Source organism: Oryza brachyantha, chromosome 12 (genome assembly GCF_000231095.2).
Source record: "Oryza brachyantha chromosome 12, ObraRS2, whole genome shotgun sequence".
Taxonomy (NCBI): domain Eukaryota; kingdom Viridiplantae; phylum Streptophyta; class Magnoliopsida; order Poales; family Poaceae; genus Oryza; species Oryza brachyantha.
The window spans coordinates 598,800-623,878 of record NC_023174.2 but is presented as its reverse complement, the minus strand read 5'-3'; the positions used below and the strand labels follow the sequence as shown (position 1 = coordinate 623,878).

Below are 25,079 nucleotides of genomic sequence, written 5' to 3'. Positions count from 1 at the left end.
TTAACATGTTAACCAATGCAGAATTACTACATACAATTAATTCCAAAATACAGTGTACAATATACTCAACATTCTTGCAGTGCAACCGCATGGTCAAAATTAAAGAAACAGACTCGTGTATTACAGCAAGGAATAAGTACCTATGTGCTATCTGAATTTCAGATCACTTTGGTCAGTAATGGCGTCCTGTTGATCACGAGAGAGGAGCACCCTGCACGCCACCATCGTCTCACCCACCTTCATCCCAGGCGTCACCGTGAATGCAACGCCAATGGCAGCAGCAGAAGCAGCTCCCACGACACTCTCCATGTACTCCGCCGTGTACGTGCTCCCTCTCCTCGCGTAGAACACCCTGACGCTTCCATGGCCGGAACATCGCCGGCGCGCCGCCACGGCCACCTGCATTGCCCACGCCGACCTCGCCATCGTCGCGAACGCCCGGTAGAACCACGTCCTCGGGTGCCCGCCTCGCGACACGAACGCCCTCACGTCCAGGTTCCTGAACATCGCCGACTCCATCTCCGACGACACGGCTGCCAAATACTTTGACCTGCAGAATCTCGCGAAACTGGAGTTAGAGTGCTCCATCAACGCGTCCAGAGGGTCACAGCACCTCATGATTCGATCGAAGCGAGCTGCATCGTGTTCATCATCGTCTTCAGCACCGCCATGTGCGAGCATTGTTCGTGACAGGTAGGCTTCCAATGAGTACCTCTCGTATGATGATTGTTCCTCTGCACTGTTGGTGCAATGGTCAGAGGAGGGCATCAGGCTAAAGATAAGCTCTGCAAATTCATGCACCGATGTCGACGCAACCTTGAACAGCTCCAAGATTGCACTGGGCGTCGTCAGCTGTTTTAGGACAATGGAGGAATCCTTCCCGCGTTTATTAACTGATGGTTTGCTCTTGATCTGCTTGTTCAGTCTCGAATTCTCACTCTTCAGACCATCCAGCTCCCTTCTTAGCAGTAGAATGTCTGAATCTTTCTTCCTCGTCTCGGCTTCCAGTTCCTGCACCAGAGACCATCGATCGTTGATCAGTGACCCGACGCTGCCGTTCCAACTGCATAAGCTCTGCAGAGCAGTGACCGAGTCAAGCTCGGCGGTGATGATCTCATCGGCGAAGGCAATCTTTGGAGGATTATAAGGGATGTGAGCTTTCTGTAGCTTGATGTAGGCTGACTTGAGAGATCTGATTTCTTCGAACAGTCTTGTGAGTACTAGACTCTGATCATATCCGCCACAGTAATCTCCGAATTCTGTCTTTGTGTCAGCAAAATCAGGGGCCGCACAAACCTTTGTGATTTTGCAGAGCTTGGAGAAGCCCAGTACGAGTCCAGGAACACTGCAGGTAGTACTCCTTGAAGCACTTCTTGGTGTTCTTGCTTCCATTTGGGCTGGTTCAGTTCAAACCACGAAACAAACAACAATCTTTTAGCTGACAAGGGACTAGTGTGCTGTAAATTTCTGTAAGAAAGTCAATGCAGTGAAAGGTTTGGACTTGCTCTACTGGTGTAATTTGACAGAAAGACTAAAATCTCTGTTTATGACCACAGGACAAATGCAGAAACATCTCTCATTTTCTGAAATGTAAACCCAAGAGGAAACCACAGACTACATATATAGGCATGCTAGAGACAAGCAGATCTTGTGCTCCATCTCACTGTTTTGAGCATTTGTGCAACAAAATTCAGATACTACATTCTAAGATCTTGTGCTCATCTCCAGTGTTTTGAGCATTTGTGTAACAAATTTCAGATACTACATTCTAAGATCTAGTGCTCATCTCCAGTGTTTTGAGCATTTGTGCAACAAAATTCAGATATTACATTCTACTAACAGATTTGAGCAATAAGTTGAAGCCCAGAATGTGCATGGTCTTGATGGATAAAATTGGATGAAGCAATACGTACACAACAGCTAGAACTATGCTGCAGGAACAAGAAAATATGTAACCAGAACAGACAGTTATTGGATCAAACAAACCTGAGACTGAGAAACAGATTTATTTGATGAACATGAAAGGGAAGCAAGCAGTAAGTACCTGAGAGAGACTGGTGTCGAGTGAGGAAGATGAAGCAAACTTCCCACGGCTAAAATTGAAACATTTTCAAGTCTGGTGCTGCTGCATGCTAGCCTGAGCCTCTGGTATGAGAGGAAAGCAAAAGAGCAGGAAAGGGGTGGTCCGTCCGTCCGTCCGGCACAAGGACATGAAATGGACGTGGCATTGGCATTGGGAACAACAAAAGCAAAAGGATTGCAGAGACAAGGTATTTTGCGATGCATTGCGGCCAGTGGAATGGATAATGCGTTGTCCCCCTACTGTGGGGTCTCAAAGCAAAAAGTGATAAAGTGGTAAACGAATTGGAATTTGGATGATACTTCAAATATTCAAACCAATCCTTTTTTGAATGCAAGGCTATGCATGCAGTACTCAACTTGTAAATCTCAATCTTTATATGATCAATTAAGCTGCCAATATATACAATATTGATGGCAGACGCTGCTGCTGGCTTAGCATCAATTCATCGTATATAGTTATGCCGACTTGTGGTGTACTATATCACGACCGATCATGGAGTCGGAATTGGATTAGCACACTCGATCCCGATTCTGTCACGACCATGCAAAATCTAACCGTACGTACATCAACTCGACCAATTTATGTTATTCGATCTGATATAGGTACGTACTGTTGTCACGTACGAACTCACGATCAAAAATAATGAAGTATCCACCTACGTACGTGTGCTATGATGTGATCACAGTTTTGATGAGTAATATATATAGCGTGTCGTGTTATGCGATCCGCGCGCCAATGCTCTCCGGCCATCGTCATGTCAAGAACAGTGAAAATCCAATCGATCGAACAAGCCCGAACGAATTAGATCAAATTGCAACCATATATATATATATATATATATATATATATATATATATATATATATATATATATATATGCGTGGTCGTGGGAGAAACCAACCACCAATTAATCCAATCTCCGGGGAAATTCGTGTGACCATCTAGCTCTCTAACTTATTAACTTCCTTCAATTCGCCGCCACGGCCGGAAGCAGAGCACGTACCGCCAACATCTTCACCTTCCTCGCTCGGACCAAATCAATCAACGGCCAACATGCATCTAGCTTCGCCGCCACTGCACCCAACCAGCCGCGACACTCGATCATACTCCTATCGATCAGGAAGCCATGCCAATTGCCAAACAAACCCAACAAATCCCAATCCATATGCATGCACATCATATCTACCATCCCTTTTTATCGGGCGAGTAATGAACCTCGATCGTGTCAACATCTAATTAGGGCTACCGTTTTAGCTGACCCTTCTTTCCATGCCTGCATGGACTATACATATACATATATATATTCCTAACTAATTTTATCTCACGGAATTAATTAAAATGAAGTCCTAGCTGACCAGAGATATATTGTGCATCACGAATCCCGGTCAAAATACGTAGCTGCCTAAAATACATTGACGCTACTGTTATGGATCTGCATAAAAATTGCAACATATATAAGTACCCGGGTGCAGAACACAGTTCAACTGAAATTCGGAAAAACAAAATATAATACTCCAATATCGTCAAAGATTTATAGTTGGGCAATGGTGTTCGAAAATCTAGCGATCTGGCAGGCATTCGGGTTTTCGCTAGTGGCAGGAGCCGTCGCCGGAAGTATCATGTATGCCGCCTGCGTCCTCCTCCTCTGGTGCGTGGATCGCCGACGACGATGGCATGCCGGCGTGCTGCCGGCCGATCCAAGGAAGGTGAAGATGTGGCTGCCGGACCACGCGCACCGTCGGCGGCAGGATGAGGATTCGCCGGAGTGCAGCATATGCCTGGGGGAGTTGGAGGAGGGGGAGAGGTGCTGCACGCTGGCGGCGTGCCGGCACGAGTTCCACAAGGAGTGCATCTACCGGTGGGTCGACAACCACAACACCTGCCCTCTCTGCCGTCACAAGGCCGTCGACGCCCCTACGCCATCATCCGCCGGCGGAGGCGCCGGACCACCACCTGCTAGAGGTGACATGGTGTAGCAGGAAAACTATGCACGGTGGATATTCAGCCGTTTCTTACCTGTCGTCTAAATATCATTAAAATTTTTTTTTACTCTTGTAGGAGTATATTTTTTTCATGAACATGTAATTGTAGACTTGTAATTCGCACTACGTCTCTTTACCTGTATTTTTCTTCTTTTATAAGCGTAGATGTATGGTCCGACGAACTCTTTGAATTTTGTTTTTTTTAGTCTTAACCTGTGAAATCCAGTAACAAATGGCTTGCGCAAAATATGATAGGAATGAACTGGAGTAGAAGTAGAAAGTGGAGTGCGTACGTACATTGATGAACAAAACAGAGTCGATCTGCCACTTCGTAGTGTGAGCGCTAAAAACAGTCAATGCACGTGAAAGCATGGTTTCCTCGTGGCTAATCTCATGCGACTATCAGTTAATTAATGGTGTTGTTAATTGTAATCAGAGTCAAACCTTGCTTACACTGACAAACATGTGAGTATTAATACTACGGCAAGACAAGAGAAGATAGATGACCAAGTAATGAGATCTGGCCTATATGCATATATATTTGGCTCACATGTGTCTCAACTTCATTTTACTAATCAGATCAATTGTATTATACCTGCAGGTTGTACCAGGCCTGTATAACACATACACGGGCACGCAGCTACGTGCATATACGCAGTTGGTTATTGTCATTTGTCAAATAATCTTTCGACTGCCAAAAACAACAATGTTCCTTATCATAGAAAACTGACATTATTTTAGAACGGATCAGGAGGTACTAGCATTTACAGTAGCATTTAGCGTAGTATATATAATAATTATAGATTTATATATAGGCCGTTGATGGAAGACTAATTACAATATTCTCCTCTGGCTGGCTACGATACGATATATATATATCGCTTTCCATTTTTTTCCAATACGATCTGCAGTTCCAGTTTTCCTGCAACTGCATATGATCAATTTAATCCAATTGTTTAATTTGGTAATTACGTGGCATGGTCGAAAACTCATTGTTTTGTCGATCGACAATTAAAACACGTCAGTGTGGGGTAAGCTAGGTTCGATATGTCGACGTTAATGAAGTTAATCATCATAACAAAACAAACCTAATTACTGTTGATATGGCCGTGGAAGCAGCAGGCGCTAAGCTTATGTAAGTCTCCGTAGGTGGAAATTAACACGCATATGCTCGCTCTGTCCCAAAATAACTGTATTTTTTCACTTATACCACACGTACTATGATATCCTGGCTTAATATGGATTGGGTGTCCCATGAAAATTATATTACCACCTTGCTAGTTTAGTTAGAGTGGAATAACTTATAAAACATTACCTCTCTAACCATATCACTCCCGGGTTGTCTCTTTTAGACAAAACGAGAACAAGAGTGCAAGTAGAGTGAAGATATGTATATGGAACACCCGTTGGTTGGGCTACGCGGTTCTGGAGGATGGATTTTTACACGTACCAATATATAATTAAAATATTTCTCACTTTATCAAGTCACTATGCAATTGTTTACTACTCCATCCATTCCAAGATAATTTTACTTTTTACCCATCTACATAGATAGATAAAAGACTAGAATACCTTTCCTTCGAAAAAAATGACATTGCAATGATGGTTCATATATGAACCTATTTCGGCACAAATGAAAGAGGACAAAAATAATTTTGTTTTGGGATGCGGGTAATATTTTATCTAGTCCTAATGCATATGTTCTCTCAACTCCAATGCACCTATGCAATAGTTACCAAAGAAATAAAGTTATTCTAGAATAAATAAGATACGATAAATGTAAATTTATTTTAAGATGGATGTGGTGATATATATGATTATTAATTATACCAGTAGTTGTGTCATCATCACGGTCAATATATAGATGATGGTGCACATGTGAGTTGTGGCAGTCGGCACCGTGCATTAGTATATTATTATCTTAATTGAATGTTTAGCTCACGCTCACCATAGTCAAAAGACTTAGGATCATGCTTATAAACCAAAACTTAAATTTTTAACATCAAATTAGAGTTGATTTTAGGTTTTTTAAACAAAGTTTAATTTTCAGCGTTGATTTTTAGATTGCCGGAAATACGTATATAAAATTTTTATTTATAAATTATGTTTTATTTATAAGTATGTCATTCGTGAAAAAGTTAAACAATCAACGCTGACAATAAAAAACAATACTCCTATACAGTATAATATTAATTCAAATACGTTTGTACGTGGATGATATAGTCTTTCAATGGGTCAAGAAAGAATGAATGAAGGAACAACTGTTGTGCGTGGTGTGGGATTAATTAATTCACGTATATCTTTCTGAAACAAACAGTGAATGAATTAATGGATATGGCCGGAGGAAGGAATGAATGTAGCTAAGCTAAGCATGGACAGATAGTAGTACGTATGTGCGTAGGATGTCATGTGGCAGTGACCACTAAACGATAGATGAACCCTTGTCGCTATTTCAATTATTGCAACGCTTCGATCCACACTTTTCGCTGTTTATTGCTGTGTGGTCGCTGTACACGGCCTTCTCCTGGTGGTATTCTTCCTAGCGGAAGATCAAATATTATTTTATCTTTTATAGCTATTCGGTGTCGTGGATGATAATAAAGTTAGAAATCTACTTTTAAAAGATGAGATGATCAACTTCAATATAAATTCTTTTAAAAATATATGCCACCAGTAATCATACGTACAAAAACTAAGAAAAAAAAAGAATAATCAGGAGAAAAACACATCCTCAATTGCTCTCGTCTAGCTCCATATCATTTCCTTAAATCAGGTTGCACTAGTTGCTTTCTTTAGCTACCTCTGTAAAAAAATCTGGCTCGTAAAAATATAGAATATTTATAGGAAATCATTCAGTTTATAACTTTTGGAAAAAGTCTTTGTAACCTCTTAAAATAGAGAAGTTTTACGGTACTTTAGAAGGTACTAGGAGATATTTAATTTTGATACAGGTTAGTACCTTAGATACTAGGAGGTTCTAAATTTTATACTAAAATTTTGGTAGCTCGATCGGTAGCTACCGAAGTACCATAAAATTGCTCCTTGAAGTATCATGACCATCTAATTATCCTCTCAAACTATAAAACTAGAAATTGCACACCATAAACTTCTTAAATCAGACAAACTATCTCCTAACTCAACCCAGAGCAGTTTTGGTTCTACGGGGCGTTATACAAGGCAGACTAGTTAGCTAAAATTAATTGTAAAATCAGTGCGCCCACCTGTTAGGTATTTACTCATCCACTTATCTTTACATTTTTCCCAGAAAACAATACCAACGGTGATAACGGGCGAGAGAAGCGTCAACCACCATCGCTCCCCTTCTATCTACCCTGAGCTCTGCACCTTCCCGGAGATTCCCATATGTCCACCACCGCATATCTTTCTATTGAGATACTAATCATGTGTCATGTGATGTTCATTGGAGTTCTACCTGCTAATCCTATCAATAAGCATCTGGCTAGGAAATAATTGAAATGTGACAACCATGAGAATCAATTTAGTAATGTTTATATTATGATACAAAAGTTGACTACTATAAATGTTTATATTTTAAAATGGAGAGGTTAGTTTTAAACATGTGGTCTAAGTAACTCAACACAAGAAAGTTTTTGCTAGGAAAAACAGTAAACATATACGCTCACACATACGTCCAACACCCTTATACGTGCAAACATATACGTACACACACAAGAAAGTTTTTAAACCTCCAAAAGACTAGATTGACTAATCTTGAGATTAACCAGACCAGTTAAGTTATGCTACTTCAGTAGAAGTTTTTCAACAAGTGGTTCATTTTAATGATCCGGTGAAAAAGCCAAAAGAATAGGGCCTAAGGGTATCCAGGAGCAACAGATAATACATTTCTCCGTCTACAATCATCGCAACAATTCATATCGTGAATGAATGAAGCCGGAATTGACTCTAAATTAGTTCTTGGGCTAACATTTCCCAGTTTGCGGAGAAACATGACCAAGAATGAATGAAGCTAGGAATTTGAGACACATGCACTTATTTCATGTGCCAGGGATCACCGAACGAATCAAGACAGAATTCTAGACAAGATTCAACGTGGGGTGAGATGTAGTTCAGCAAAAAAAAAAGCAACAGAAAGGACAACCATCAATAACAGATGTGCCAATAGAGATCCTGGTTAGTACTCCCTCCATTTTACATTATAAGAATTTTTGGTTTTGCTTAAATTTATATGTGCACTAATAAATATAGACACACATACAAAACTCATACATTAAACATTAATGTATGGATAAATCCAGCCAAATCTAGAAAGTCTTATAATATAAAATGAAAGGAGTACCTAGAAGTTCATACATATTAAAAAAAAAGGAACAACAAAAGTGTACATGGAACAACAATGCTTCATGTCCAGGATTACAAAAATGCTCGTGCTTAAACTAGCTAGGAGTATAAGATAAAAATTAGTACTTAAAAGTCCCTACTTCGACCATTCAAGTGACGATGAATTGTTCTTAATTTTCTGATGTTGCGATCAGCTATCACATATATAAATTCCTCGATTTTTCTCTTTCAATGTGCTCTTTTAAAAAATATTGAAACTTTCAGGTTTATTTTTGTTATTAGGTTGTTATAGACCGATTCTGTACTTGTACTAAAGTTAGAAAAGAAATATGATTTCGCACACGTCATTTGTGCATGTCCTATCAGATGTTGGAGAGATATGAATGCTTATTATGAGAAAACATGGTATAAATGGCTGATAACAATTAATTGTAAGATAATTTTATCATTCTTAATATTATATCCGGGGTATCATGGATCTCGAGATATTTTTTAAAGATGCTAAAATTATTTTTAAAGTAGTTTTGAGAGCCGTAAAATTGAAAGGGATAAAAAGATTGTATCAATAGTTCTTTTTTCCATCTTATATAACGGAAAGGGAGAAAAAGATCATCTCTCTAGGCCGCGTCGATTGAAGCAAGTTAAATTAACTTACCCGGCACGGAAAAAATAGTAATAGATTAGTACATGATTAATTAAATATTAATTATTAAAAAAATATAAAATAGATTAATGTGATTTTTTAAAATAACTTTCCTATAGAAATTTTTACAAAAAATAACTGTTCGGGAAGCGTGCAGGTGGAAAACAAGTGGTTAAGTTAACTAAGGGAGCAAAAGAACGCGGCCCTACTCTCTTTATAACTATCGGTGATTGGATAAGATGGGTTGCCGCTTTAATTGGATGAATTTGATAAGTCATTTGGTATTTATCTTGATTTTATTGGGAAGGAATAGGAGAGACGGTGGTTGGTGTTGTATGTGGCAGCACGACTCTGTTTCCATTGCAAACATAAGGTGCGCATTCACCCAATGTCCCTCTCCGTAATCAAGCAACAAATTCCAAATTGTGTTCCTTCATCGCATGCTGGCAACACCACACATATGAACTCTATAAATCATTGGCAATTGATAAATATTTCGATAAAGACGTTTCTTGGAAGTGCTATAGATTTTTTTTCACTGTCATGTAAGACTTTAGTTGTGGTCAATTGGGATATACATGTATTAATTATCCGTATAATTTTTTATCTTTAAGTGGTCAGTCTTTAATGAAGACGAAGGTTTCTTTTCTATTTATTTAATGGATGAATGCACATGCTTTATGAGCTTTTAACCGTATGACCTTTTTTCAACAAAATTTCAAGATATGACTTCTTATGCACAATTTTAAGCACTCTTTTAGTTTCGTAATACAAGATGTTTCAGCTACATTTAAATGTATCTATCCACACACACACACACACACATATATATATATATATATATATATATATATATATGTCTAAATTTATTGGTATTCATATAAAATCTAGGTAATAAAAAAGGTCTTATATTATGAAACAAAGATGGTATGTTTCTTAACTTTTAATAGCTAATTTATTTGCGTGTACCATAAAAAAAATACTGTAAGCTATCAGCCATTTACACAAAAGAAAAACATGCAGTCTCACTAGTTTTACATGCGGATCGGATGCGTCAACGAACAGGAGGTTTGTATGATAATGAGATTGTTTGGTAAGTCTGTAACTCCTAGTTTTAACTCTATGAACGGTCTAGAGTGAAGCTGTGGAGCTACTTGTCTCTACGGTTTATTTTTCACATCAATCCAATTAGCTCCTCGTATTTTGAATGGAGTTGAAACCAGTTTATTGGGTTTCAAAAGTTGTACCAAACTGTCTCTAATTCAACACCGGTACGTAGTAGAAGATTCACGTATAGGTAGCACACGGGTCGGATACATGGATGGATTGGTACGTATTAGGTACCCACCACCACCATTCAAGCGGTGGTCCAATACCTGAAACACAGCTAGCCTGCCTGCTGATGACTCAGCAAAAGGATCAGATCATGAGATGAACCAACCAATGCAGTTTCTCCTATTTATTTTTGGGATATTCATTTTGAGTTAATCTTAACCCAAAAAAAAACCACAACATCAAATGGAAAAGTACTTCAACAACCGCCTGAATTAACATTTGGTTCAACGAGGAAAAAGAAAAGGAAGGTTGCAATTAGTGGAATCAGATTAAACAAGGAAACAAGTGCTCATTTTCTTTGAGACAGCATCGCGGCCTTCAATTAGTCATGTATAAGTGTAACAGCTTACCATATTGCTCCTATACTAGATCTGAAAATGGGAATAGGCATGGTGATTAGTGACACATTATGTGCTGTACTTATTTCAGAAACACAATTATGAGCTGTACCATCAATTCCGAATTAATCAATTAACTAATTACCTGCCTCAAACCAAGCCAAAAAAACACAAGAATGATTGCACGAAGAAAAGTCAGGGATGAGTCAGATGGATATGCTCTTGGTGGGTGTTGTGATGCGGTGCCCAGGAAACGCGGCGCAGCCAAACCAGGGAGATTATCGTCAAATCAGACTGCTAATAATTCTCTTTGTGCTTCTGCTAATGTTAACGTCCAGGCTCCTGCTTGCCCTTGGTATTGGCCCATACTCCTATATAAACAGAGGCGTCTTCTCGCTCTCCTCGCATTCCAGATTCTACCACTACCACTGCAAAAAAGCTCCCTCGTTTTGAACAAATCGACCGAAAAAAGTTCATCCAAACAAGTTCGGTGCTTGTTACCTGAATAATCTCCTCCTCTTCCTGGCATCGTCAGTAAGGTATGCGGTTCCCCTCCCCGTGCATGTCATCTTCTTCTTCTAGTGTTCTCTCAGATCCTTGTTTCCGGAATTCTTTTTTTTTTACACGGTATATATGGCCTGTGTTGGTTGGAGTAGATGCAGAAAAAATTCAGATTTTTAATCGAATTTGCGCCGTGTGGATGCAAATATTTCCGTTTAATCTGACTAGCTAGGACTCTTGCAATGTCATGTTGGCGAGGGTGTTTGGGTTTTGGGAAGCCCAAATTTTCTGGCTGCATCTCGTCTGAATATTTTTGAAATTAAAAACAAAAGAAATCAGTTCATGTGGATGCCGAATCATTAGATGCAGAAAGGTGTGACCTTTTCCATGTTCCATGGATCAAGAACTCTGATGTGCCCGTGGACCTGTCCCTTATCCTGATTTTTCTCTGAATTATCGCTTTAGTGATTTGCCGATGCAAATCCTTATAAACGAGAAATAGTAGAACTGAGAGGAGAGAGTAGTAGTAAATTTTACATCCACGCACTCACCTCGCCGTAAGATGAGATTGAGAGGCGAGCATGGCCGCCGCCCTCCGTCTGGTCAACAACCTCGTGCCGACGCCCTCACACCACACACAGAGAGAAGGTGGGGGATTGGGGATAAGGATGGTTAGATTGACAATATAAGCTGGAAAAGGAGCAGATTTAATACTAATATTACTGCTTTGAAAAATAGCACCCATATATGTTCCTAATTTCTCTGTTTCACGCCTGCATTTGTATGTGTTTATTTATATAAGTTGGTAGCACCTGTGTGCATATATTAGATAGATTATTCAATTATTGAATTCCGTATTTGTTTGTTTTTTTTTGTTTGAGCAGGGAGCTCCATAAGAAAAGGCAGTTAAAACCTCAGGGAATGCGGAAAGATGTGCTTGCATGGAAGGAATTCCTCTTGTGAGATAAAGCAGACTGCTGGTTCACCAGCGCTACTGATCTGCCCAACTCTTGATGTGAGTGATCTCCTTTCCTGCACAAATTCTACACCATCCAGACTCCGAAACGACGTGGATATAAGAATGTTGTTCTCTATCCGGGATCATGACCTTGGGGAAGATGGCTAGAGCATTATAGTCCATCTAATCGGCGACCCAAATAGAGCCCTGAGATTTATTTCTTTGTTGGCATGGAGCCTAGAGGGAAGACTCTAATGGAGAGGTATGAGCTAGGGAGACTGTTGGGGCAAGGAACATTTGGCAAGGTGCACTATGCAAGGAATCTGGACTCAAACCAGAGTGTGGCCATAAAAATGATGGACAAACAGAAGGTGCTGAAGGTTGGGCTTTCTGAGCAGATCAGGCGTGAGATCACAACCATGCGGTTGGTGGCTCACAAGAACATTGTTCAGCTTCATGAGGTTATGGCAACACGGAACAAGATCTACTTTGTCATGGAGTATGTCAAAGGTGGTGAGCTTTTTCAAAAGGTTGAAAAGCGTGGAAAGCTTACGGAGGCTGTTGCACATAAGTACTTCCAGCAGCTCATTGCTGCCATGGATTACTGCCATAGCCGAGGTGTGTATCACAGGGACTTGAAGCTTGAGAACCTGCTATTGGATGAGAATGAGAACCTGAAGGTCTCGGACTTTGGTCTAAGCGCTCTTGCAGAGTCAAAGAGGCAAGATGGCTTACTCCATACCACCTGTGGAACACCTGCTTATGTAGCTCCAGAGGTGATCAGCAAGATGGGTTATGATGGTGCAAAGTCAGATATTTGGTCCTGTGGTGTTATTCTGTTTGTTCTTGTTGCTGGCTATCTCCCTTTCCAGGGCCCAAACTTGATGGAGATGTATCACAAGATACAGCATGGCCAATTCAGGTGCCCTGGCTGGTTTTCACGCAAACTCCAGAAGTTGCTGTACAAGATCATGGACCCCAACCCAAGCACAAGGATTTCAATCCAGAAGATAAAGGAGTCTACCTGGTTCCGGAGAGGTCCTGAGGAGAACTGTGCTTTGAAGGAGAGAACTTTAAATGAAAACACTACCAGAAATGTTGCTCCAACCGTTGGTATGAGGCGCAAGAAAAATGGTCATGAAGATGTGAAGCCCATGTCAGTGACAAATTTGAATGCATTTGAAATTATCTCTTTCTCCAGGGGGTTTGATCTCTCTGGCATGTTCATCGAAAAGGAACACAGAAATGAAGTGTCAAGGTTCACTTCAGATAAATCTGCCTCCATCATCATCTCAAAGTTGGAAAATATCGCAAAGGTGCTTAATCTCAGGGTGAGAAAGAAAGACAATGGTGTAGTGAAGATGCAAGGGAGGAAGGAGGGAAGGAATGGCGTTCTTCAGTTTGACATAGAGATATTTGAGGTCACCACATCCTACCATATCATAGAGATGAAACAAACAAATGGTGATTCACTGGAGTACCAACAGCTACTGGAGGAGGGCATCCGGCCAGCTCTGAAGGAAATTGTCTTGGCCTGGCATGGAGATGACCAGCAGAAATCACAAGAGCAGGTTTTGGGTATCTCAAGCATTTAGTTTCTGCTCCTCAAATTTGTTAGGTTTTAGTTCAAATGATTTTATTTGGGATGCCTGTGTTCTTTTTAGCAAATATGCTTTTGTATCCGGAGAGTTCATATTGCGGCAATGTATGCAATTGTATTTGGAGAGTTCATGTTGAGGCAATGTATGGAACATTTAGATGGAATCTATTGAGCCAGTAGTTTTATGAGATGAGAAGTTGAGCTGCAATATAGAAGTTGGTTTTGACGCTTTGGTAAGCCATTCTTCGTCCCGTCTCACTGCTCTGTTTGGGTGAAATGTTTTGACACCATTAGCAAGTTGCTGCCGCATGAGGTATGCAGATCTTGGTATTCCTCAGGAGCTCAAAATTTCTTGAGTTTTTATATACCAAATTGTTGCTGAGATTTTAATATTAACAATGCTACATAGGCTGCCACATTTTATCAAAAACATACATGTATTTTTCTTGAAAGAAAAGTCTCTCTTTCAAGAAAAGAAAAGAAAAACTAAAGAGACTTCTCATTCTGCAGACATACGAGATAATGCGAGTGTACAGTCTTACAAGATGTCAAGACAGTAACATTTAGACAACAAAATGCAAAAAAAAAAAATTGCAGTTTCATTGGAAGGTAAAAAAAGGTTAAGAATTAGGATGTCCTTGTATATGCCATATAGCGACAGAAAGCGAAGTTGTTAATGTATAAGAAAAATACGAAACATATCTTGATCAGTTTGAACCAAAAAAAAATAAAATAAAATGAACTCCACTTGTGATGACTTTGTGCGTAAAATAAACTGTCACTGTCACTAAGGGTAGATCCAAGATGTTAATAATACAGCGTACTGATCAGATGGGTCCGAATGCCGATTGGATTTGGTTAATCTCATTAACCCAATCCCAGATGTGGCAGGTTGCAGCACATGACTGAAGCCTATAGATTTTACTATTTTAGAGTGCAAGTTGGGTTTCTCACCTAGATGCTGTTGTCCTTGGTAATACTTGAAATTTTCTTTTTGCCAATGATACTAAGAGTTCACGATGGATTCCTGATAAGATCACCGCAAATTAGAGAGAAAAATTTAAGATAAGTCATGTCATCATGATCCATATAGCTCTACTACTGTACATTTGTTATATACATTTGTTATGAAGTAGTTTGCTGTCCGAGTGTGCTAATTTATATATAGTAATTTTGTCTGTTAAGAAAAAATAAAAAATTGGCCAACAATATGTCATGATCGTTGAGTAAACCTTTGACTAGTCAAATGAAAACTAATATGCAAAACTGGTATATAATATAGAATTGGGGAATTTGAATCGAATTTTATAGTATCCTTATCGAATTAGTGTCGGCATCTCTCCACCTCTATTTGTAGCAAAGAGATTTGTCCATTGACAAGCGGCAATGGCCTTGACTAGTTAGGGTTCAGGTGTAAGGGGGGGCTAGGAAAGGGTAAAGATAGATGTTTTCTAGGTTTTTATTAAAGGGATGGTGGTCGGATCTACGGCTGTGTTGATAAAATACTGAGATAAGGAAGGCTATGAAGTTAAAGAGACAGATGTATCACTGACAATGGGGCATGGCACCTCACAGACATGTGACTTGTAAGGACTTTGTGAGGAAAATAAACTATCCATCGTTCATGTCACCAAGGATAGATCCAACATCCAAGAGCTCATTTTTCACGGTCTAATTGAGCACCCAATAACTTTACAAGATATTGATAATACTCCCTCCAGTCAAAAATATTTGTCGCTTAGGATAAGATTTGGTTAAAATTTTAAAATGTTGACAAGTAATTTTATGTTTAAATAAATTTATAAAATATAATAAACAATTCTGTATTTAAACTAACCATTGAAGAAACTATTGATGGTCGAAATTATAGAAGTTTAATCAAAACTTATCCTAAACAATAAATATTTTCGATCAGTACTGATTAGAGGGTCAAAATGCCGACTGGATTTGGTGGAATCAGCAACTTCAAAGTTGGCTTTGATGCCTTGTTCAGCTATTTATCGTCCTTGTCCTGTGTCCGTGCTCTGTTTGGGTGAAATGTTGTGACACGGTTACCAGGTCAGCTCCAGCATGAAGTATATGTGCAATTCTTGGTATTCATCTGGCGCTCAGATTTTCTTTAGCAAATTGGTGATGATTTTTTTCATATTAAGAACGGTGTTATAGAGAGCAGCCATATTTTGGGGAAAAAAGGGACATATCGTTCTCTCTTTCAGAAAAGGATAAACTGAAGTGACCTCATTCTGTGGACCTACAAAAATAATACCAGTGCACAGTCCTACTACAAGACAGTAACAGGTAGGCAACAAAATACAAAAATGTAGCAGTTTCATTACAGGAAAAGAACTATTTTTAAGAATTAGAATGTCCTTTTTGTCAAGGATAGAATTAGGATGTCCTTGTGTATACCACATAGTCAAAGAAAGCGAAGTTGGTAGTAAACAAAAGAAAATGGGGAACATATGTTCATAAATCTGAATACAAAATATTTAAACTCCATTTGTGAATTGTGACGAAATAAATTGTCCCTGTCAGTAAGGAAAGATCTAACATCCAGAGCTCATTTTTCACGGTCCTAATTGTATTTATCACCCAACAACTTTCCATGATGTTAATAATATTAGTCAGACGGTCCAAATGCCGACTGGATATGATTAATCTCAACAACCCAATCACAGCTGTGGCAAGTTGCAGCACATGACAGAAGTCTATACACTTCAGATTGCAAGTTGGGAATTTCTCACCTAGACGCTCTTGTCCTTGGTAATAATCGAGATTCTTTTTTTGGCAATGATACTGACATTCTCATATTTTCGTTTCTATTTATACTTATAGGCCAAAATTTAAATTTTTAACTTTAAATTTGTAGTTGATTTTGAGGTTTTTTCCATTGTAGTTTAATTTTCAGTCTTTACTTTTAGATTGCTAGGAATACATATGTAAATGTTTTATTCGTAAATTATTTTCTATTTGCAAATATGTCGTTTGGTTTTTTTCCTGATAAAAGCCAAAAAAATGACCCCACGAGAGTTCATGATGGATTCCTGATAAGATCACCACAAATTAGAGAGAAAAAATCAAGATAAGACCCGCCTGTCATACAATATATAGTCCTAATACTATACATTTGTTATGGAGTACATTGCTATCACAGCGTGCTAATTTATATAAGGTAATTTTATCTTCATAAGGCATGTTAAGAGAATAAAAGGTTGGCCGACAATGTGTTATTGAGTAAACCTTTGATCAGTAAAGTAAAAAAAAACTATGTGGAATTGGTCTATAACATAAAATTGCTACGAAAGAAATTTAGGGAGATTTCAATCGAGTTTTACTTTACATGTTAAATTTGTGTTGGCATCTCTCCACTTGGCTCCAGCAAGACGATTTTTGCCCTGACAAGCAATGATGGCCCTAACTAGTTAGGGTTCAGCTGTAAGGGGGCTAGAAAAGAATAAAGATGGATGTTTTTCCTAGACTTAGAGGGATAGCCATGGATGGTGGTCGGACTATCAGCGGTCTATCGTGAAGTATGGGGTTGATGGAGGCCATAGGGTTAGGAGATAGAGGTATCTTTGGCAATATAACGTGATACATCACCGCCACATATCTTAGGACCAGAGAGGGTAGGGTGGGGAGGGATGCAATTAGGCATGCCTCACTGGCGAATATGATATTGGTGCAAGGGGAATAGGAGGAATTTGCACAAGTCTAAGCAAGGAAGAGAGAAAGAGGGAGAGAAGAGGATAATGTAGAGGTACTTTAATCAAGGTTTTAATACTAATGGTAACCATGCATGGTAAATACACTTATCTTGGGTAGGGAACTGTATAGTTACAGCACCCATCTCAAATTCTAAACTTGTAGGTTAAGCTTCGTACATAGACAATATCGTTGGTGTGTTCTAATGCACAATACAAAGGCTAACAACATATTTTCTTTTATGGTGTGTATTGCAACTGTGATTCCATCTGGACCATCTTATAGTTGTAGAAGCCTTTACAAATTAAGGAGAAGAATTTATCTATGATGTGGGTTTGGTAAAGAGTAAAGTCCGGGTTTTTACTGAGGAGAGGAAAATATTGTCGATGGGACCATGCCCAAAGACAGGTGCAGCTGGAACAGACGGCCATAAAAGAGAAGCTACATCCGGCGTTGGTCGCCTCTGTGGGCGTTCGTCCATCCGTTTCCAACTCCTGTTTGTAAGCTACATGTGTGTTGCTAAATTTTACAAATTCTGGCAGCTCCCAAAATGATGTGTCCCTGCATGTATAATAATGAATTTACTAGAAATATATTCTCCAACAAAATCAATTTATGGAAATATATTAACAGTTAGGGCTAAGGTAAAGGTGTATTACTGCACGAATCAAATCGGTATTTAGGGGTTGGCAAACATAAATTGGCCACCGAACCAAACCGAAGTAGTGGATTTTTCAGTTATCGGTTGGATGTTTGGTTTTTGTTTTGATCTGGATTGGTTTTCGGCTTAGAGATCGGTTTATATTTGCTGCAAACCAAAGACACCAAAGAAATCGAAGTCCTCACATAGGACTTGGTTAGCCGCCTCATCCCGAGCAATTAGCGTATGCATGTGTAGAATTTTCTTTTCTCAAGTAGATGCGGGGCCCATTAACCATTGTGGGTTGTGTGTCATACATGTGTGACATGATTAGTAGGTGTGGGGCCTATGAATGTTTTGCTCTTTACGCCATGCATGTATGAGGTTACTCCTATTCAGTTTAAACAGAAACCGAGGAAACTGAACCGATTTTCTTCAAAAAATTTTATTTTGGTTTTGTTTTTTTTAGCTAATCCGGTTTCTATTTTACACAAACCAAACTTAACTTAAAGCGAAGGAATTGAACCGAGCAAACCGAAAGAACCAAACATCCACCCCAAATATTATTGGCCATCCAAAATCAATATGATTTGAAAAGTAGGAAAAGAATTTGTGAAGGGATGGATGTATATAATGATAGCCCGTTGGCAAATTGGCAGCTCATAGAATGGAAATAGACCACCTAGAAAGGTTGTCGGCCCATATGGCCCAAAATCTGCTGTAGTATAACCTATAAATAAAAGTTATCATGACTTGAGAAACTGCGTCCCACAACCAAGAGGCCTTTTTTGACATGGACGAAATTGCTCTGACTTTAACTTTCCCCTAACTTAGTGGCTGTCATGTGGGCCCGATGGTTGTGGAGCCCACATATCAGTCTCTATGTCAAGGGGGAAGTAAAGTCAGATAATCTCATTCTGTTTAACATCGTGCCTTGGCCGCTATCGCCATTGTTCCTACCTTGCCTGCTCTAGCCCTCCTCCTGGTACGAATTTTGTTCTTTGTCTTTCCTTCTCTTTGTCTTCTTGAAAAGAAAGATCAAGACAAACTATGAAGCCACATAGGAGTAACAAAGAGAAAGATACAGATCAGGGGTTTCTGGGGACCCCCAATTGGTCTTGTCTACCACCGCCGCCATTCGCCTTCGCCAAGTGCACGCATGCCGCTAGCATTTCCTCCTACACTCCATAAATTGCAAGGCAAGCACACTTGTATAGACCTCCGGTTGATCTCTATCTCAGATTCATGCATGCATCAACCTCCAAATTTTGTGCCGTCAAGATATTCCGTTCTTTTACTGGTGACCGCTCGTTTGGTTCCCTTGATGATGAAAATGGCCACGACACATTTGACAATTACCCAATGTCTTTTGCTGTCTTGACTGGCATGCAGATGGTTCCCCGCCGCACATGACCACGGGAGGTCCAGATGATGAAGCTCAAGCCCATATGCTACTGCGCGCTTCGGTGCCTACAACATTGAGTGGGTTCTCTGAAACCAATATCATTCAGCATTTATATTTTCCTACGAAGCATCAAATATTATATATGAAACAAACAAATGCTTTCTTTATCTCATCTGATATGCATTTTGGCGCCATGTTTATGCCCCACTTCCGCTATTTGGAGTTGTTTTTCCCCGCCTAGCATTTTTCTCTTCCCTTTTTGTGGGCTTCGGGTTTTGTATTTGTTTTTTTCTACCCCTCGCATAGGCATGTCTGGCCAATTTGCGTTGTGTATCAAACTTACTTTCTTCTTTATATATTGATGTGCAATTATTTTGCATGTTCGTGAAAAAAAAAACACGATATCTAGACTATTGAGATGAAAATATCCTGTATGTCATTTTCGATCAGCCTCTCTCGACGGCACGCCTATAATCTGCATCCCAATTGACCTAGATTCCAAGGATGTGAAACCCTTGTGCTGCTGCAGGTATGAGCTTTTCTGTTTCAATTGCTCTTCTTCTCTCTCGAGTCTCGATCATTTTGTGGAATCCGTGTGTCATAGATCTGAAACTGAGGATTTCATGTATTTTGCTGTGAAGCAGCTAGCATATGTGCCCCAATTTCATTTTTGATATTCGAAGCAATGCTCGCTTTTAATCCGATATGCATTACATCGTCCATGTTTCTAGCTAGCTAGCAAGTGGACTGTAATAGACTACTGAAATAATTAGTAGGATTGGATTTCTAAATTAGTGATGTTTGAGTAATATTTCTAAATTAGCACCTGATATATATGTAGTCCATTCTAACATTGAATGGGTTCTGAAACTAGTATCATTTTGTTATATATGTAGCAGAATGGGTTCACCGAACTAGTTTGATTTTGATATGAAGCAATATGCTTCATCTGATATGCACTTTTATCATCCACATTTCCAGTGGACTGCAAGAGACTACTGAGTAGGATTGGAAAACTGTAAATTAGTGCATGGTACATATGTAATATTCTACCTTCCTAACTGTATGAAAATACCAGGCAGTGTTATTCAGCTAGCGACCTGGCGTATCATTCTTGCTGGCTATCAGCTCGTTGTGTCTTTCACATACCAAGGGTGCAGTGCAACAAGGCCTAGCTGGCTGTGGGCTCTCCTCTCCAAGAGAAGGATTTTGCTATCTTCACTGGCCTGCAAATGGTGCATCCCGTGGCTTTGGTAAAGATAATGATCAAGGGGAAGGGGTGTCATGGATGGGGAAGCAAAAGTCTATAGCTCTACTCATTTGGCTACTATAGCATCCAATGGGTTTTCTGGAAGTATCACTTTTTAATTTCTAGTGGACTATAATTAAAAGAGTAGAACTGTGCCTTCAACCAACCTCTTTTGGCACACATTACCTAAAGAACTTACCACAAGATGAGACCAGTCATGAAATTGTTGCCCCTTCCTTTACAAGTGGCATCACATACACCAGGTACCCACCAGAACAATTCAGAAACACGGTTCCGGACCAGACACTTCAAACAATACTGTACATGGAAAAAAAGAAAACTATATTGAAGTACCGTTTCAACAAAGCAAAAAATACTGTCCAGGTATCCTTGCGACAAAAATAATTTACAGTCCAACTGTTGTATTCAGAAACTTCAGTCCGAATCTCATGTATTAATCTGTCATTCTCAGCATTGCCCCAAATTCTCCACACATTGTTTAAGTTACACGACAAGGCTCAAACGTGAACTGTTTTGTATATTCACTTCAAGATATAGTCCTCATGTTACAGTTGCCATCCTATTACACTTCAACAACAAAATCTAACCACAATAGTGGTTACATCTGTTCCCAAATCAACCAAGTATGATATCAATATCACAACTCCATCACTGGGCCTTCTCAGATTCACATTTTGTCGGTGGTGAAACAAGAGTGCGCCAAAGGTACTTCCCGCTTGCCATGTCCACCATTGTCCAGAATCCTGTTTTCAAGGCCGACCCAACCTACATTTTCATGCAAAGTTATACTTTAGTGTAAAAAACAAACAGATGAAGCCCATGACTATGCTGTGGCCTGGTTAGGAAATATAGTCAAACTCACTTAGAAAACATGAAAATGTGGCGCAAACACCCTTTTTAAAAACATACAACAAAAGTTGCACACTGGAACACAGACTGGAGTTATAGGTTTTAGGAGTTAGTTCCATGTAGCTGTTTAAGTAACAATTCTTATCAAGCATACTGCAACTGTAGAAACACTTCAAGTCCAGCATGATTCTTAATAAGTCTCGTGATTTAATTTTAATTTTTTGAAGAACAGGCAGAAGCTTTGTCTATTGTATTTAAAACAATAGTTTTAGTAGATAAGTTTGCACAGGTAGATCAAAAGCATGTATGAATAGATTGTGGAATGATCTAAGTTGGTTCCTTTGCAACCTCCAAGCTCTAGTCAATCAGGTGGAGTCAATAAAACCGTACTGAAGCATCCACTCTGAATAATATAAGCCTGACAAAAATGAAGGTGTGTACCTACAAATTAGCATATCGATATTATTTGTTTCTTTCTATCTTTTTGGCGAATGTGCGTGTTTTTGTGCACTATCAGCAAACTTTATTTTTTTGTAAATTAGGCATTGGTTTGCTCGGCATTTCACTTTATTTTTCCACTTTTGCCAGGAAATTAACCAAAAGATTTCAATATTTTCCAACAGTAACAAAAAAAACTTCCTATAATCGCAGAACTTTTATATCAAGCAACAGCAAACTAGACACCAAAGACAAGACAAACATGCTTCTGGTTTATCTGAAAATTGGTCATTGCTGCAGCATTTTACTTATTTTTCTACTCTGCGCAGGCAAATTAGCCAAAAGATTTCATTTTTTTTTCCAGCAGTAACAGGAAAAAAAAAAGCTCCTATAATTGCTGACTTTTATATCCAGCAACAGCAAGCTAACCCCAAAGACAAGATTTGCGTTGCAGCAGTAAGATTAAAGAGTTTGTGCGGATGAAACGTGTGAGTATGGTAACCTAAGGTAAGAATAGGGTGGAGTAAGCAATGTGGCGCCAAGAAAGATTGGACTTTTTACCTTGGAATGGAGAGGCACGGGAGCCCTTGGGGAGTCGGAGCCGTCGGCGTCGTCCTGGAGGTCAGGCTCAGCGTTGAGGCCCCGGATGAGGAAGAATCCGGCGATGGTGGCGGAGAGGAAGATGAGGATGACCCTGAGCGGGCACATTATTCCTTGTGTAGAATTGCCCCAATCTGCTCCTCGAATGAATGAATGAATCACAAAGGAAGGAGGACGAGGGGAGGATTGGGGGAGGGAGGAGCAGTTCCCCTTCTCCTTGACCAGCTGCCGGCCACGGCCCCCCACCTAACGCCACCAGCTTTCTCTCTTTCTTGCCCTGCCCCCTCCTCTTGGGAATATTAAACTAACAAGGAAATCAAAGGGGAGGTGAGAACAAGAACTGTGCCCTGCACCTGCAGGCTGCAGCAATTATCAGATCGAGAGGAGGAGGAACGAGACGATGAATTCAGATCGCCAGGAGGAGGAGGAGGAGGAAAATTGAGATGGAAATGGAATTGGCGAAAAGGAGATGAATTTATCTGTCTGTGCGAACTATGTCCAAACGCGCTCTCCCACTCTGGGCCCGCATGTCATTGTCTGTCATCCTATTACAGTATGACCGGGCTCTTCCCCTTCCATCCCCTCTGGGTTGAACTCTTCTGTTTCTTTGACGCATTATGCACAGCACGTTGCTATGACTTAATATGACATTTTTTTTAACATAAAACTCAGATTACATGTTTTTATTAAGCTATGCACCAGTTGGTAATAAATATCTCAACCACACTTCATTGGTTGTAACTAAAAAGTTACCGGTAGCAGATAGTGCTCATGTATCAGTGTCGAGAAAGTGTACTCAACTTTCAACTCTGTCTATTGGCTTTTATTTATATTTATAAACCAAATTTTAAAATTTTAACCATAAATTTGGAATTGATTTTGAGGTTTTTTTTTATTGTAGTTTATTTTTATAACTTATCTTTTAGATCCCTATGTTTCATTCACACATTATTTTCAGATCCCTATGTTTCATTCACACATTATTTTCCATTTACAAATATGACATTTAGCTTTATCCTTCAAACTGCAAAGAGATGACATCCTTTATCTTTCCTACTAATCCACGTCTTCTCTTTCAAAATATAAATATTTTTAAAATTTAATTTTGTAACATAATGTGAGCATTTTTACATTAATTCTCATGATTCCAAACATTACAATGATTCTAAAGCAAAACCTAATCAATTCAAAATTTAAAGTTTAACCACCGATATGATTAAAATTTAATCTTTTGATCACACTTTAGTTCATGCTAAATAATTTAGAAATGTTTATACTTTGGAGCAAAGATAGTACTCTCTTTTTTAAAATTTGATGTCTTTCACTTTGGTATCTATGTTTTATCATTCGTCTTATTTAAAAAAATTATATAATTATTAATCATGTTATTATGATTTATTTTATTACTAAAGTAACTTCAAGAATTACTTATAATTTTATATATTTTCATAAAATAATTTAAAAAACAAGTGGTTAAACATATATATAAAAGTCAATGGTGTTAAATGGAAGAAAGAAAGAGTAGTATATAAGTTACATCCCTTTAATTAGTCATATCAGTATTGTCCTTAAGTATTCTAAAAAGAAATCAGTATATGCGCCACAGTCTCCACGTTTTCTTCCATGGCAGGTAGTACGTTACTACAAACGAGCCCTTTCGAAGCAATATGGCCTTCTAGAAGATAGACCACAAAAAATTTGATTATTCATTTCATAATTCACTATTACTTTTCTACAGGTGCATATTATATCCTATTGTTTGGTTTGGAAAGTCAACATGTGCACTGGATTAGTGGTTACCAACTATTCTTAAACTTGATCTAGAAAGAAGTATGTCTGAATTCGTTTGCACGATAATGGAGATCGAGCACATCATTAGCCAGCTAGCTATAGCTGCTGTTAAGAGCAAGTTCAATAGTATAATAATATAGCCAATCACTAGCTCTAATTTATTTAGAGTCAACCTAATAGCTAATTTATACAATAGCTATATACAAAATATATACTATCATATCTTACATGTCATACACACACTGTATCATAGAGTTCGTGCTACAGCTAACTATAAATTTGTAGCTCATTGTTTTTGTTTTTTTTATATAAGAAATATATTTATAGTTGGCTTATAATTTGCTATTATACCTGCTCTAATTCCTCAAGGCAGGCCGGGATACTGCCAAGCATATATATTCTTTGTGGCCTATTTTATTATCTAATTGAGTTTTCTATAACTTTATTTTGCAAATATACTGTATAGAACTTATTAAAAATATATAGACCCCGTTCGTCCATTGGCATGCCTCCCTCGTCTTCCACGCACACGCTTCCCGAACTGTTAAACGATGTATTTTTTTAAAAAAAAATTTCTATAGGAAAGTTGTTTTAAAAAATCATATTAGTCTATTTTATATTTTTT

At 38.9% G+C, this 25,079-nt stretch overlaps 3 protein-coding genes and 2 long non-coding RNA genes across 5 annotated transcripts; 2 read left to right on the top strand and 3 right to left on the bottom strand.

Annotated features, from left to right (window-relative positions):
- Position 1: 1 nt before the first annotated feature.
- LOC102702423 (protein GRAVITROPIC IN THE LIGHT 1-like) lies at positions 2-2,112 on the bottom strand. The gene is made up of 2 exons (XM_040529735.1): positions 2,045-2,112; positions 2-1,397 (listed from the first exon to the last, which is right to left on the bottom strand). Exon 2 carries the CDS (start codon positions 1,390-1,392, stop codon positions 148-150), a length of 1,245 nt encoding a protein of 414 aa, XP_040385669.1. The 5' UTR covers positions 1,393-1,397; positions 2,045-2,112; the 3' UTR covers positions 2-147.
- Positions 2,113-10,673: 8,561 nt separating this feature from the next.
- LOC121055962 lies at positions 10,674-11,964 on the bottom strand. Its single transcript, XR_005812925.1, has 4 exons — positions 11,753-11,964; positions 11,202-11,338; positions 10,846-11,128; positions 10,674-10,733 (listed from the first exon to the last, which is right to left on the bottom strand). It is a non-coding gene; the product is annotated as an uncharacterized LOC121055962 (long non-coding RNA).
- On the top strand, positions 11,125-13,991 carry LOC102702145 (CBL-interacting protein kinase 15). Its single transcript, XM_006663675.3, has 2 exons — positions 11,125-11,239; positions 12,086-13,991. Exon 2 carries the CDS (start codon positions 12,390-12,392, stop codon positions 13,752-13,754), a length of 1,365 nt encoding a protein of 454 aa, XP_006663738.1. The 5' UTR covers positions 11,125-11,239; positions 12,086-12,389; the 3' UTR covers positions 13,755-13,991.
- Positions 13,992-19,499: 5,508 nt separating this feature from the next.
- On the top strand, positions 19,500-20,947 carry LOC107305448. Its single transcript, XR_001551604.1, has 3 exons — positions 19,500-19,583; positions 19,957-20,035; positions 20,585-20,947. It is a non-coding gene; the product is annotated as an uncharacterized LOC107305448 (long non-coding RNA).
- A 231-nt stretch (positions 20,948-21,178) lies between these two features.
- LOC102701873 lies at positions 21,179-23,139 on the bottom strand. The gene is made up of 2 exons (XM_006663674.3): positions 22,625-23,139; positions 21,179-21,541 (listed from the first exon to the last, which is right to left on the bottom strand). The coding sequence occupies exons 1-2, from the start codon at positions 22,769-22,771 to the stop codon at positions 21,425-21,427; spliced, it is 264 nt and encodes an 87-aa protein (XP_006663737.1). The 5' UTR covers positions 22,772-23,139; the 3' UTR covers positions 21,179-21,424.
- Positions 23,140-25,079: the final 1,940 nt, after the last annotated feature.